This window comes from Perca fluviatilis, chromosome 1 (genome assembly GCF_010015445.1).
Source record: "Perca fluviatilis chromosome 1, GENO_Pfluv_1.0, whole genome shotgun sequence".
Taxonomy (NCBI): Eukaryota; Metazoa; Chordata; class Actinopteri; order Perciformes; family Percidae; genus Perca; species Perca fluviatilis.
In genome coordinates this window covers 10610440-10625154 of record NC_053112.1, presented here as the reverse complement: position 1 = coordinate 10625154, position 14715 = coordinate 10610440, and the positions used below count along the sequence as shown (strand labels likewise).

Sequence of the window (14715 nt, the reverse complement as noted above, 5' to 3'; positions counted from 1 at the left end):
ACTGTATACGCAGAGAAAGCACTTGTCCACCAACAGTATTTCTAGTAAACCAGAAACTATACCACATTTTGACTAATGGGTACAATTGTCACGGATATGCTCCAGTGTGCTAACTCACCCAAGTATGAAGCAAAATCTGACAGTTTTAAGAAAAGTTTTAATCAGTTTTTCCACATTGTATGAGTAGACAGCTAAATGTGTAGTGATTGTACCAAAAAAGGAACCCAGGACTTTTTGTACAGTGCAGTTGATATTGTATTGTTCTTTTCAGTGTTCAGAAAATGTCACTGCATGTTACAGACAGGTTCTTTCTTTGTCTGTTGCTGAGGGTTTTACAGTATGTAACTGTTGAAATGACCTGCAATGCACTGTGGGATTTTGTTTTAAAAGTGGGCCCTGTTCTGGGCCAAGTCTGTTAAGAAAAATAATTAATTTGGTGAATGATTATCATTCTGGCAATATACTTTAACTAGTAATATGTGGTAATGGTTTGATTCACCGGTACAGGTTTAGCTGTATAGAATAGCCTTCCCACATTGGACACAGATTTAGTAGTTCAGATAAAATGAGGATTAAAGATTATTTTTCTTTCTCTTTTTAAGATTTATTTTTGGGCATTTTTCAGCCTTTATGTTTGACAGGACAGATGAAGACATGAAGGGGGAGAAAGCGGGGGAATGACATGCAGCAAAGGACCGCAGGTCAGAGTCAAACCCCAGCCCGCTGCGTCCAGGAATAAACCTCTATATATGTGCGCCTGCTCTACCAACTGAGCTATCTGGGCACCCAGGATGAAAGATTTTTAAAGGTGTCGTAAATGTATTTGTCCTTTTGTAGGGAGTGGAGGGGTGGTTGATGTTGGTTAAAAATAGTTTGACAAAAAAAACAGAGAAACCTCCTTCAATACTCAGTGTGCCAGCGTTCATGGGATGATTTACGAGAATCTAAAATGAAAGCTTTCGACATTTTAATGCTGAACTCTGGTCTCCATCAATGACCCCCTTTATTTATAGTTTGGCAGCAGGTGGAGGGTGAGAGCGTCCTGCAGTTTGTTTTTGTGTCATTCTTATTGATCAGAAAGTGTTGCCCCTCCTCTTCCTGTTGACTGTACAATGAGTGTATGAAGAGGTAGAAGCGGGGGTTACAGTAGTTGTCTGTCTCTGCTGTGGACATAGGACACTGAGGCTCCCAGTCAGTCAACATGGGACGGTGGAAGCTTCCCAACATTTTATTTCTCATGTTTCTCTGCAGCTCCAATGGACAGTTTAACCCTTCGAGGAGAAGGTACCTCTCTGTTTTCTGCTGACTGTCAAGACAGCTTGTATATCTTTACAGTTTAGTTTACTAATGATTCTTTGTTCTTTACAGACCCCCCTGGCATGAGAGGTATGTGTGTGTGTGTGTGTGTGTGTGTGTGTGTGTGTGTGTGTGTGTGTGTGTGTGTGTGCGCGCTTGCGCATGCAGAGATCATATACACTTGCTGCCTAGTTTTTATACAGTCTATGGTTGCAACCTTTTGCCTCTGACAGCTTAAGTTATTATATCTTTTTAATTTGCTCCCCAGATTTACACCAATAGAACATTACTGGGATCTCCACGAGTAAGTAACCAACGCTGGACTTAACATAAAACCTGACACACACAGTATAAAAACTGTATTTTGAGGTTAATTGTGTTTATTTCATTACTACAGACATAGAAATATTGTTTGCGGATTTTTGTTGTTGCAGTGTAACAAAATGAAAAGTAGAATTAAAACAGTCATGAAACAACAAGCTAAACTACAGTTTGAATGACAGGGTTTAGACAATGAATACAGATTTAGATGTGTTTAGACTGAGCTTAGTGGTCATGGATGTATGAAGAGAACGTCAGTGGTAGCTGATATGTGTCTAACATCTTTAAATCTCACCTTTTCAATGCCTTAGATTTTCAGATATTTCTCACAACCAAAAATCATCTTGCATAATGGGACAGCTCTTTAGAAAAAAACACAAGACTCTATGTTCTATTTCCAGTGAAACTCAGAATAAAAATGTTTTTGCCGATTCAATAATAGGACAAATGTCAGGATACACTATGTTTAGTCTCACTTTGTTTGACAAGAACATATTAAAGGTCCTATGACATGCTGCTTTTTGGATGCTTTTATATAGACCTTAGTGGTCCCCTAATACTGTATTTGAAGTATCTTTTATATAGACCTTAGTGGTCCCCTAATACTGTATCTGAAGTCTCTTTTATATAGACCTTAGTGGTCCCCTAATACTGTATCTGAAGTATCTTTTATATAGACCTTAGTGGTCCCCTAATACTGTATCTGAAGTCTCTTTTATATAGACCTTAGTGGTCCCCTAATACTGTATCTGAAGTATCTTTTATATAGACCTTAGTGGTCCCCTAATACTGTATCTGAAGTCTCTTTTATATAGACCTTAGTGGTCCCCTAATACTGTATCTGAAGTCTCTTTTATATAGACCTTAGTGGTCCCCTAATACTGTATCTGAAGTCTCTTTTATATAGGCCTTAGTGGTCCCCTAATACTGTATCTGAAGTCTCTTTTATATAGACCTTAGTGGTCCCCTAATACTGTATCTGAAGTCTCTTTTATATAGACCTTAGTGGTCCCCTAATACTGTATCTGAAGTCTCTTTTATATAGGCCTTAGTGGTCCCCTAATACTGTATCTGAAGTCTCTTTTATATAGGCCTTAGTGGTCCCCTAATACTGTATCTGAAGTCTCTTTTATATAGACCTTAGTGGTCCCCTAATACTGTATCTGAAGTCTCTTTTATATAGACCTTAGTGGTCCCCTAATACTGTATCTGAAGTCTCTTTTATATAGACCTTAGTGGTCCCCTAATACTGTATCTGAAGTCTCTTTTATATAGGCCTTAGTGGTCCCCTAATACTGTATCTGAAGTCTCTTTTATATAGACCTTAGTGGTCCCCTAATACTGTATCTGAAGTCTCTTTTATATAGACCTTAGTGGTCCCCTAATACTGTATCTGAAGTCTCTTTTATATAGGCCTTAGTGGTCCCCTAATACTGTATCTGAAGTCTCTTTTATATAGACCTTAGTGGTCCCCTAATACTGTATCTGAAGTATCTTTTATATAGGCCTTAGTGGTCCCCTAATACTGTATCTGAAGTCTCTTTTATATAGGCCTTAGTGGTCCCCTAATACTGTATCTGAAGTCTCTTTTATATAGGCCTTAGTGGTCCCCTAATACTGTATCTGAAGTCTCTTTTATATAGGCCTTAGTGGTCCCCTAATACTGTATCTGAAGTCTCTTTTATATAGACCTTAGTGGTCCCCTAATACTGTATCTGAAGTCTCTTTTATATAGGCCTTAGTGGTCCCCTAATACTGTATCTGAAGTCTCTTTTATATAGACCTTAGTGGTCCCCTAATACTGTATCTGAAGTTTCTTTCCCGAAATTCAGCCTTGGTGCAGAATTACAGCCACTAGAGCCAGTCCCACAATGAGCTTTCCTTAGAATGAGCCATTTCTGTGTCTGTAGCTTTAAATGCTATTGAGGAGGAGAGAGGGGGGCAAGATGGAGGGTGGGGGTGTGGCCTTGACCTGCTGCCATGCTTCGCTCGTTTGCAAGTCATGATGTCTCTCTCTCTCTCATGGGCGGGGCCAAATTCTCTGGGTGGGCAAAGCAGAGAAAGGGGAGGTAACTTTTCCCCTTATGACATCATAAAGGGAAGATTCCAGATTGGCCCATCTGAGCTTTCATTTTCTCAAAGGCAGAGCAGGATTCCCAGGGCTCGGTTTACATCACCATTTCTAGCCACTGGGGGACTATAGGCAGGCTGGGGGAAGTCATATTAATGTTAAAAACCTCATAAAGTGACATTTTCATGCCATGGGACCTTTGAGAACCACATACATTCCTGCTTCTATCTGTTTTAGTGGTTATATGCCCTGTAATCATATATGAATGTCTACCTTTTCCCTCCTTGTTATTATTTTCACGTTACCATAATTAAGCTCAATACCATGTTATAAAACCACACGTTTATTTAAGTTCTAGTTTGCAGTGCTGTGTCATGACTGAAATTAATACTTGTTCTGTTTATTTGCAGCCTACCAGACCCAAAGGTCACAGTTATTAATTCACCAAGGTACAGTTGGCATTAATACAACAGTCAGCCCAAACTCTGTTGTAGGATTAGCAGTTTATTTATTCTCTTCTGTCATCTCATCACTCCTAAATTTCTTGACTTGCCTTTCACAAGCTTTGCAGTGTTTCTATCATTTTCTTTCTTATAAAAAACACAATTTAACACATGTATATATTGTTTGTTTTTAGTGTTAATAGTAGAACGGTAGTTCCAGTATTGAGGGTCAGAGATAATGAATCCAGGTCCCTCCTCCCTCTGAACATGTTGACCAGATGCCAAAATAAAAAGTGTCTCAAACTTTTTTCTTACACTTTTCTTTCATATAATTGAATTCATTTAGTTTAAATACAGTTATCTCCACACTTCTATGAATATAATTCTGGTTGGGAAGTGTACACACCTTTTCTTTCAGCAGTGTGTAGAACATTCCTGTAAACATCATAAGAAATGACATATGGGATCCTTTCCAGGACATAATTAGGATCCTTTAGGAGCTCTAAAACAAAGTATTAGTTATTGAGTAGGAGAGCAAAGTCTAGTAGACGTGTTAGTAAGTAATGAAGTAGTAGTGATGTAGTGATAGATAGTGAGTATGGCGGTACCTACCCATGCCTCATGTTGTGGCTTTTACCTGCAGGTTCACCTTGCTGGCTCCAGACCTGCTGAGGACAGACAGCCACGAGAACATCTACCTACAGGCATACGATGTGTCCAACCCCGTCGTCGTCTCCATCTCCATCCTGGACTTCAGTAAAACCACTACCCTCCTCCAGGACTCGGTCACACTCAGTGTGGAAAATGGATTTCATGCTCTCAAGTCTATACAGGTGACTCACCAGGGTTGTTTGTGTTTTGGTTACATGCCAAAGGTTGGCAGTCAGATTTCTCTTCTACCTTTGACCCCCTTTTGTTATTTACTTATTTTGAGTGGATTATTGATAAAAGATGCTGCTCCCTTATTGTTGGCACTTTTGGACTGATGGGAGTGCAGTGGGAAGGCAGGCTTTGTAGTGAAACTGCAGAAAGTAATCTGGTTGCTTTAGTGCATGCAAACACACTTTATGACAGGGCTGTAGTACTCGAGTCCGGTCTTGGACTCGAGTCCGGACTCAAGACGGTTTTTCTATGGTCTCGGACTTGTCTCGGACTCGCTGGTATTTGGACTTGGACTTGTCTCTGCCACTGGTCTTGCCAAATATGGCTTTTGGTCTCGACCGAGTCCAGGTGTCTTTATTATGTTTGTAATAATATTGGAGGGAAAGTGAAACACTGGCCACCTGATAACCAATCACACAGTACTGGTCACTTCTGTTCTACACTACATCTGGAGTGAAGCTATATTGTCATGTAGTTGCTTAAATGCTCAGTACTAGTACCCAGCAGTGGTAATAGTAGTGGATTGGTGTTTGTATCAGTTGTAACAGTGCTATTATGAGGTATCACCATATGTCATTCTGTTTTCTTTAGATTAGATGATATGATATCAAGGGGAATGGCTATACTTACATATCCTGGGTGTTGTGACACTGTTTTTGCTTTTAGATCAACAAATAATAACCCAAAATGATTGTCTTGATACTGTCATGCAGAAGACTTTTTTTTTTTCTGTCCTGGACTCAGTCTTGATTCGGACTTGAAACTTTTTGGACTCGGTCTTGTCTTGGACTCGAACCTTTTTGGACTCAGTCTTGACTTGATCTCGACTAGTTCTGGTCTTGGACTCGACAAAGGTGGTCTTGACTACAGCCCTGCTTTATGATGTAATATGATATAAACAACAGAGGAACTAAGGAGACAAGCAGCAGGATGGAGATCAGTCTTTATCAGCAATTGCTCTCATGATGATGCTTTCCAAATTCTAAACATCATCCTGTATTTGAATCTCTTTTTATCCCAGCTTCCCTCCGATCGTTTGAATCGTGAAGAGAAAAGGAACAAGTTTGTGCATCTGAAGGTGATTTTTGGGGGCTACCACTCAGAGGAGAGGATACTGATGGTGTCCTTTCACTCTGGATACATCTTCATCCAGACAGACAAACCCATCTATAAACCTGGAGATACTGGTGAGAACTGAAGATGCTGATGAAAACATATGATAATGGTGCATCAATGACACAAATTAACTAACAAACGTAACTGTGAAATAACCACATGGATATGAAAGACCACAATTAGAATTTGGGTTAAAACTGCTGATTCAGTTTGGTTGATAAGGTTTGTGTAGGATAACATTATTAAAAAAATACATTTCAATTAGGGCTATGAACTAGTGCAGTATCCAAATTGCAGGGGGGTGAAATATTTGGCAAAATATGTGTCAAACCATTCTAAAATAAAGTATTGTGGTGCTGCAGAGACATCCCGGCCTACAAATCATATCCTACAGACTAAAGAAAAAATCTTTGTTTGGTACAAATCCTCGCAAAAAAAAATCACACTTCTTTCAATGAAAATGAGAATAATGATACAAAAATTATCATTCCCTCCAATATCGGGAATCATATCGCAATCGAAAATCAGTCTAAATAATCACAATTAGATATTTTCCTAATATAGTAATTTCAGTGCAAAAGTTTATATGTCTATTTTGTCGTCAAAAGTGAAAGCTACTTCTTAGTTGAGGTGATATAAGCAGTGATTATAGTTCTAGTAATGGAAGCAGTGGATGGTCTGAGAAAAAGTACTAGTAGAAGTAGCAGTAAAAATGATAATGCTCTGAATTGATGACACACTTATATTAGTAATATTGGACTGATGTACAAATCATGAAAACTTTATTTTGAGCATTTTTCTGTGTGTCTGTTGCCCCTCTCCAGTTCGGTTCAGAGCCTTCGCATCCTCACCGTCCTTTAAAGCCTTTGACACCACAGTCACCATCGATATCCAGGTAAAGAAATGATCAGACGATGAATTGATTTGCATATTATTCTCTTGTTCCAGGCTCAGAGGATTGGCTGTTTTACCCATTTTATATAGTTTGGTAACACTTTACTTGAAGTTATCTACATGAGAGTGTCAAGACACTGTCATGAACACATGACACTGTCATAACACTGTCATGACACATGAACCCTAACCCTAACCCTGTGTGTGTGTTTCAGAATCCAGATGGCATAGTGGTTAAACAGATCCCCAGGGTCAGAGCTGCTGATGGCGTCTACGCAGAGACTTTTCCGCTCTCTGACATTGTTAAGTAAGTTCAACTTATTTGACTCATTTTTACAACTCTTTCCACTGCCAAGAAATTTATATGTTTTTATCTCAATCTTTTATCCAGGGACGATAGCTCGGCATTCATACTTCTTTTTTTTGACAGCCATCCTGCTTCACTTACACACAGAATTGTAGAGTCTTGGTTGTTGGACATACTATGTTGAACCCCCAACTGCTCGGGGCGCCTGTCATGGGCAGACCCCTTTTTCTGACATCACTCCATTAGTGCATGTATAGGTCCTGGGCATTTTCTTAATGTAAACAGGATTTCTGGGGAAAGTGGTTTTCACACCGTCTCTACAATAACATTTGTTACCACCTGTCTTGAATTTTTTTATAGTCATTTGACAGATCATAATTAAAATGTCAATGACTTATTGATATTTCTAGCTATGCTAGCATAATAGCTTTTTGGATCCACCTCTATGGTCCTAAAATATCTCAACAACTATTTGATGATGTGCTATGGCATTTTATACAAACGATCACCAGAGGGTGAATCTCACTGACATTGACTGACACTGACATTGGTCAGTCCGTTTCACTATAGTGCCACAAGCAGGTCCAAATTCTCCCTTATTCAATGAAACATTTCCGCAAATACGAGATGGATTGACACATTATTTACAGACATTCATGGTTCCAAGAGGATGAATGTTACTTAACTTTGATCTCTGATGTGACTTTATGTCTTTGGCAGCGAAGGGAAATGGACAGTGACTGCAAAGCTTGACGACTGGCAGCAGAACACATTCACCTCCCCGTTCGAGGTGAAGAAATACGGTAGGTCAAACTCTGAATGTCACATTTTCAATGGTAAAGACGTACTGGGAGAATCTCTTTGGTTTTACTACTATTAAATTATTTACTTTTTTTGTTTGTTTTTTTACTAAGGGATTAGTGTTTTAGAAACCTTGCCGTGTTGTTTGTTCAATAACATCTATGTGTGTATGATGTACACTACTGGTCAAAGGTTTTAGAACACCCCAATTTTTCCAGGTTTTTATTGAAATTCATGCAGTTCAATGTCTTATTGTACTCTGAATGAAAGAATAGAACAAATGAACAATTTAAGTTATAAAATAAATCATGGAATCAATTTATAAACCAAAATGTATTCTAAATTTTTTAACTCATCAAAGTAGCCCCCTTTGGCAGATATAACAGCTGAACACACTCGTGGCATTCTTTCTACAATGGAAATCAAATATTCTTCAGAAAGTTCTTCCCAACTCTGTTGCAGAAGTTCCCATAAATGTGTGGCACTTGTAGGTTGCTTTGCTTTCACTTTTCTGTCCAGTTCATCCCAAACCAGCTCAATGGTAATGGCAGCAGCATGGGGTTTCGCCCACGACACATTTTTAACATTGTGGAACAATACAGTTTAGCCGGTTACACTTAACTTGAAGGTATCTACATAAGAGTGACATGACACTGTCATGAACGTGTCATAAACATTATAAACAAGTCATAAACGTTTATGACAACGTTTCTTTTAGTAAGGTTCATTCGTTTTTTTGTCATGGCAAGTTATGGTTAGGTTTGGGTTAAAATGCAGCGCCCAGGATGGGTGCTATGAGGGGCACAGGCACAAGGGGACCACTAGTGTGAATAAAACACTTTAAAGAACTCCTTAAAAAAACGGATAAGCTATGTTATGTAATGAATAAATAAATAAAAAAAAAAGCCTGGCGTCCCAATACAAAATAAATTCTATTCCAATATTAAAAACATCTTATTTAAATTCAAAAATTAAAACATTTTAAAGGGGTCATAAATACTGTCTGAGTTACTTGCCCTTGAGGTTAAAAATATATACAGGTGCTGGTCATATAATTAGAATATCATCAAAAAGTTGATTTATTTCAGTAATTCCATTCAAAAAGTGAAACTTGTATATTATATTCATTCATTACACACAGACTGATATATTTCAGTGTTTTTCCTTTTAATTTTGATGATTATAACTGACAACTAATGAAAATCCCAAATTCAGTATCTCAGAAAATTAGAATATTACCTAAGACCAATACAAAAAAAGGATTTTTAGAAATGTTGGCCAACTGAAAAGTATTAACATGAAAAGTATGAGCATATACAGCACTCAATACTTAGTTGGGGCTCCTTTTGCCTGAATTACTGCAGCAATGCGGCGTGGCATGGAGTCGATCAGTCTGTGGCACTGCTCAGGTGTTATGAGAGCCCAGGTTGCTCGGATTGTGGCCTTCAACTCTTCTGCATTGTTGGGTCTGGCGGATCGCATCTTCCTCTTCACAATACCCCATAGATTTTCTATAGGGTTAAGGTCAGGAGAGTTTGCTGGCCAATTAAGAACAGGGATACCATGGTCCTTAAACCAAGTACTGGTAGCTTTGGCACTGTGTGCAGGTGCCAAGTCCTGTTGGAAAATGAAATCTGCATCTCCATAAAGTTGGTCAGCAGCAGGAAGCATGAAGTGCTCTAAAACTTCCTGGTAGAAGGCTGCGTTGACCTTGGACCTCAGAAAACACAGTGGACCAACACCAGCAGATGACATGGCACCCCAAACCATCACTGACTGTGGAAACTTTACACTGGACTTCAAGCAACGTGGATTCTGTGCCTCGCCTCTCTTCCTCCAGACTCTGGGACCTTGATTTCCAAAGGAAATGCTAAATGTACTTTCATCAGAGAACATAACTTTGGACCACTCAGCAGCAGTCCAGTCCTTTTTGTCTTTAGCCCAGGCGAGACGCTTCTGACGCTGTGTCTTGTTCAAGAGTGGCTTGACACAAGGAACACGACAGCTGAAAGCCATGTCTTGCATCCGTCTGTGCGTGGTGCTTCTTGAAGCACTGACTCCAGCTGCAGTCCACTCTTTGTGAATCTCCCCCACATCTTTGAATGGGTTTTGTTTCACAATCCTCTCCAGGGTGCGGTTATCCCTATTGCTTGTACACCTTTTTCTACCACATCTTTTCCTTCCCTTCGCCTCTCTATTAATGTGCTTGGACACAGAGCTCTGTGAACAGCCAGCCTCTTTAGCAATGACCTTTTGGGTCTTGCCCTCCTTGTGCAAGGTGTCAATGGTCGTCTTTTGGACAGCTGTCAAGTCAGCAGTCTTCCCCATGATGGTGTAGCCTACAGAACTAGACTGAGGGACCATTTAAAGGCCTTTGCAGGTGTTTTGAGTTAATTAGCTGATTAGAGTGTGGCACCAGGTGTCTTTAATATTGAACCTTTTCACAATATTCTAATTTTCTGAGATACTGAATTTGGGATTTTCATTAGTTGTCAGTTATAATCATCAAAATTAAAAGAAATAAACACTGAAATATATCAGTCTGTGTGTAATGAATGAATATAATATACAAGTTTCACTTTTTGAATGGAATTACTGAAATAAATCAACTTTTTGATGATATTCTAATTATATGACCAGCACCTGTATACACATACCATTAAAATTTAGTAATAAGTGCTATGTTTAAAAGTCCTTTAAGAGGTAAAAAGTACCACACAATAAATAACCATAAATAATTTAAAATACATCATAGAATAAAACCACACTGTTAGTAAAAATGCATCAAACCAATGGCATGTGTATCATTATGCTAAAATGTTGAGGCAAGTAATTCAATTCGTAATAATAATAATAAAAATAATAGTAATAATAGTAATAATAATAATAATAATAATAAAATTAATAAATATTAGCAATAGAGACAAAAGTACAATCAAATTATTGAAATATAGGTAAGGCAGAATAAAAGTTATAAAGGACAACCAAGGCATCTTTAAAATATTTATTAAAAATAATTATTAAAAATAAAAAACATTAAAATATTAGGTAGGACCTCCTCTGCAGGTAGAGATTAACCTCTGAAAGGAAGGAATAGTAAAATCAGAGAAACATTAGATAAAAGACGTAAATATAGAAATTTTGCAACAAATAGTTATTATTAATCATAAATATAGATTAAAACAATAAAAAAGTAATTTAAAATAGAAAGACGGAAAAAACAAGGAAAAGAAAGGTTGGGTATGATGCGCTGCAGAGGAGGTCCAGATAAAACCTAAGGAGAGAGGAGACCAGAGCAGTGGGAGGAAGTATTACTAAAAATACCCTGTAAAACTTAGATTAAAAAGAGAAGTGGATCCATTTTAGTATTTTTTCATTTAGACCCGTAGGTTCTATGGTTTTTAAAAGATGGGACCACTTCCTCTCCGCTGCCCGACGCTGAGCCGTGGTCCAGGCTCTGTTGCTCTCCAGGCCCATGCTCTGAACATTTTGAGAGCCAGGGAGTTTAAAATGTTTAAAATGTGCATATAAAACAGTTGTGCCATCGCCCTTATTTAAAATATACTGGTGTTGCTTGATTCTTAAATATAGTGCATTTCTTGTCTCCCCCACACTAAACTTCCCTTAGCACGTCACAATCCGCCCCCGCCCCCTGGAAATTCCTCTTTATGGTAAGTATATAATTCCTAAGATTTTCTGAATAAGTAATAACCCGGGGAACCAGGGCGGAATTGGACGGCCGGATGATAGTTTCTTCTTTGTTTTTAAACTTGCCGATGACCTCCGCCTTTATACCTTTAAGAAAGCTCCTCGAGTAACCCCTCAACCTCATCGCACTAAAAAGTGTACTAGTGGCCTCCTCCACATGCTCTGGGAAGATGCAAATTCTGTGGAAGTTAGGAGGCTCTCTGACTTTGTAATACAGTGCTATTATTGTTGTGTTTCAGTGCTTCCTGCCTTCAATGTTACCCTGACTCCCAGGAAGTCCTTCCTCAGCCTGGATGACAGTGAACTGATAGTAGACATATCGGCCAGGTCGGGCACGCACGCGCGCGCACACACACACACACACACACACACACACACACACACACACACACACACACACACACACACACAGACACACACACACACACACACACACACACACACGTTTATTATACATCCTTTGGCCATATTCATTCACTGACCCATTAAAGTGAACTTTAAAGTGATGGTTCGAGTATTTCCCCCTAGAATCCTTTCAAAACGATTCTCTATTACCTGTGTCTAACATTGGGAGAGTTAGCAGCGTTATCAGCTGAATAGCTTAGCGCGAGGGTGGACTCATCGTGTTAGTATCTTCGTACTCCCACTATCCCGAAGTGATACCAACGTTGTAAAGTATATGCTCTCCTAAAACAGCGGATTGGAAAGTTTAGTACACCAGAAGTTTATGTAAATAACACTTGCCTGCTGGCTTCTGCTCTCTGCTGTTGTTGTTATAAGACGAGTAGGGCGCGTCTACAAATTACAACACCGAAAAGAGATGCAACTAAAATATTTTTAATTTAACTTTTTTTTAAAGTAAGTGCTGTAGTATAACTAGCAGGAGACAAGTAATAATTGAGGTAAGTTTGGAGACATTACCTTATTTAATCATTAAATTAATAAATATTTTTGTTGTATCTCTTTCGGTGTTAAATTTGTAGACGGCCCTAAGCACTCGTCTAACTGCAGGTAGCAGCAGCAGCAGCAGCAGAGAGCTGAAGAGAGCAGGCAAGTGTTCATAAACTTCTGGTGTACTTACAAACTTTCCAATCCATCGTTTTATGAGAGCATAACCTATTTGTACTACTTGTAGACGTTTGGTATCATTTCGGGCATTATTAGTGGGGTAACTTACAAGATACAAACGTGGGTCCATTAGCCCCTGTGCTAAGCTATTCAGCTGATAACGCTACTCTAGCTAACTCTCCCAATGTTAGACCCAGGTGAAAAAAGCTTCTGGGGGGGTGTTTGGCTCGAGGTCATGGTGCAAAGGACCCTAGGGTGAATTACTCCGAACCATCACTTTAATCTAAAATACTACTGATTGAATTTCAACTGTTACTCCTGGTGACAATTAATTCTCTACCTTAACTCCTACCAATTTTGCTTTTAGTTTTAACCTAGTCTCGCACTGCCATACCTTCCCCCATAGCTCTGCGGAGGAAGGTCTGGCTAGTCTACATAGCATTCCGGGATGGCAGAGAAACGTGCTCTGGTTTATTGGCATTTCTGTAAACCAATCACAATTATCATGGGCAGCACTAAGCTCCAGAAAGAGCCATGCCGCTGCAAAATAGCCTCGGGAAGGAACTTGTTTTGGTGGAACATGCGTACGTTCAAAGGCTGTTCTAGTCGTGCAGCAGAAAACTCAGATTGAACAGAAAGTCTAGTGAGCTGTCTGGATTTACCCTGCAGAGATCTGAGGAGCAGTTAACCATAGTCCTCAGAAATCCCCCGGAGTTTAAAATTACAACACAAAGAAAGCGGAAGGTGACGGACATCCGGCAGAATTTCGGAGCAATCCCGGAAGTGGAACGTTGTGGATAGCCTAATCTAATCTAAATTTAAAACCATATCTTTGGTCCAAACTAGCCTCTGAAGAACTCATGAGGTGCAAACATTTTCTTGCTTTGGTCCTCATTCTGAAACCACAGGAACATACACATGGACACATAAACCTCATCAATGAGGATATCTGATGACATCCAGATTTTCCTCCAGAATGTTTCAGTATATAACCATCCACATGAACCATCCAGACCTCTCAGGTGGTCTGGGACAGGTCTGCTGTCTGTCCCCAGAGTCAGAACTAAACTTGGAGAAGCAGCGTTGATTATTTTTGTGCACAACATATCTGGAACAAACTCCCAGGAAACTGCAGGTCCGCTGCAACTCTCAGTTCTTTTAAATCAAGGCTGAAGACTTTTCTTTCTGATGTATTTGTTCTTACACTGCATTGTAACTTTTATTCCTGCATTTCATACCTGTCTTATTCTTATTTTAGGTGTTTTCATATTCTCCTTAATGAATGTTTTTGATTGTTTTTAACTGCACTAATTTTTTATGTAAAGCACTTTGACTTGCCTTGTTACTGAAATGTGCTATACAAATATAGGCATTATTTTCATATAGGCAAATTCTTGTCTATAAGAAAAGAATGATTGACTGTGGACTGACCATTGTTGTGATTGCGTTTCAGGTACCTGTATGGGGAGCCGGTCCAGGGGACGGCCTATGTGGTGTTTGGAGTGAAGATCAACCAAGAGATGAGAAGGCTGCCTTCAGTGAAGCAGGTGTCGGATGTGAGTCACTGCTCCATCCTAAAATTCATTGACTGCTGTCTCTGATTTATCGGTGCTGTCATGACATTTTTCCTGCCACAATTGTGAGCCATGCATTTGATAATTTCTTGCTGCTACTACAAGTTTTGGTTCTCTTTAGCATTGTCTTTATTTGCTTTCCTATTAAACTTATTACCATGTTTGGTGCTCAGTAAACATTACTGTGGTGTTTCTGCGTTGCGTTTCTGCTTTGCCCGGAGTTCCCCTGTCAAC

The 14715-nt window shown here is 39.2% G+C and overlaps 1 protein-coding gene across 1 annotated transcript in view; it reads left to right on the top strand.

Annotated features, from left to right (window-relative positions):
* The first annotated feature begins 1139 nt into the window (after positions 1 to 1139).
* LOC120567745 (complement C3-like) overlaps positions 1140 to 14715 on the top strand; it is a 44731-nt gene continuing 31155 nt past the window's right edge. The window contains exons 1-11 of the mRNA XM_039814729.1: positions 1140 to 1284; positions 1369 to 1386; positions 1565 to 1600; positions 4099 to 4137; positions 4775 to 4964; positions 6035 to 6200; positions 6954 to 7024; positions 7239 to 7330; positions 8051 to 8133; positions 12079 to 12166; positions 14361 to 14463. Of these exons, the coding sequence (XP_039670663.1) occupies positions 1202 to 1284; positions 1369 to 1386; positions 1565 to 1600; positions 4099 to 4137; positions 4775 to 4964; positions 6035 to 6200; positions 6954 to 7024; positions 7239 to 7330; positions 8051 to 8133; positions 12079 to 12166; positions 14361 to 14463 (969 nt within the window). The 5' untranslated portion in view covers positions 1140 to 1201. The remainder of the gene's footprint in view (positions 1285 to 1368; positions 1387 to 1564; positions 1601 to 4098; positions 4138 to 4774; positions 4965 to 6034; positions 6201 to 6953; positions 7025 to 7238; positions 7331 to 8050; positions 8134 to 12078; positions 12167 to 14360; positions 14464 to 14715) is intronic.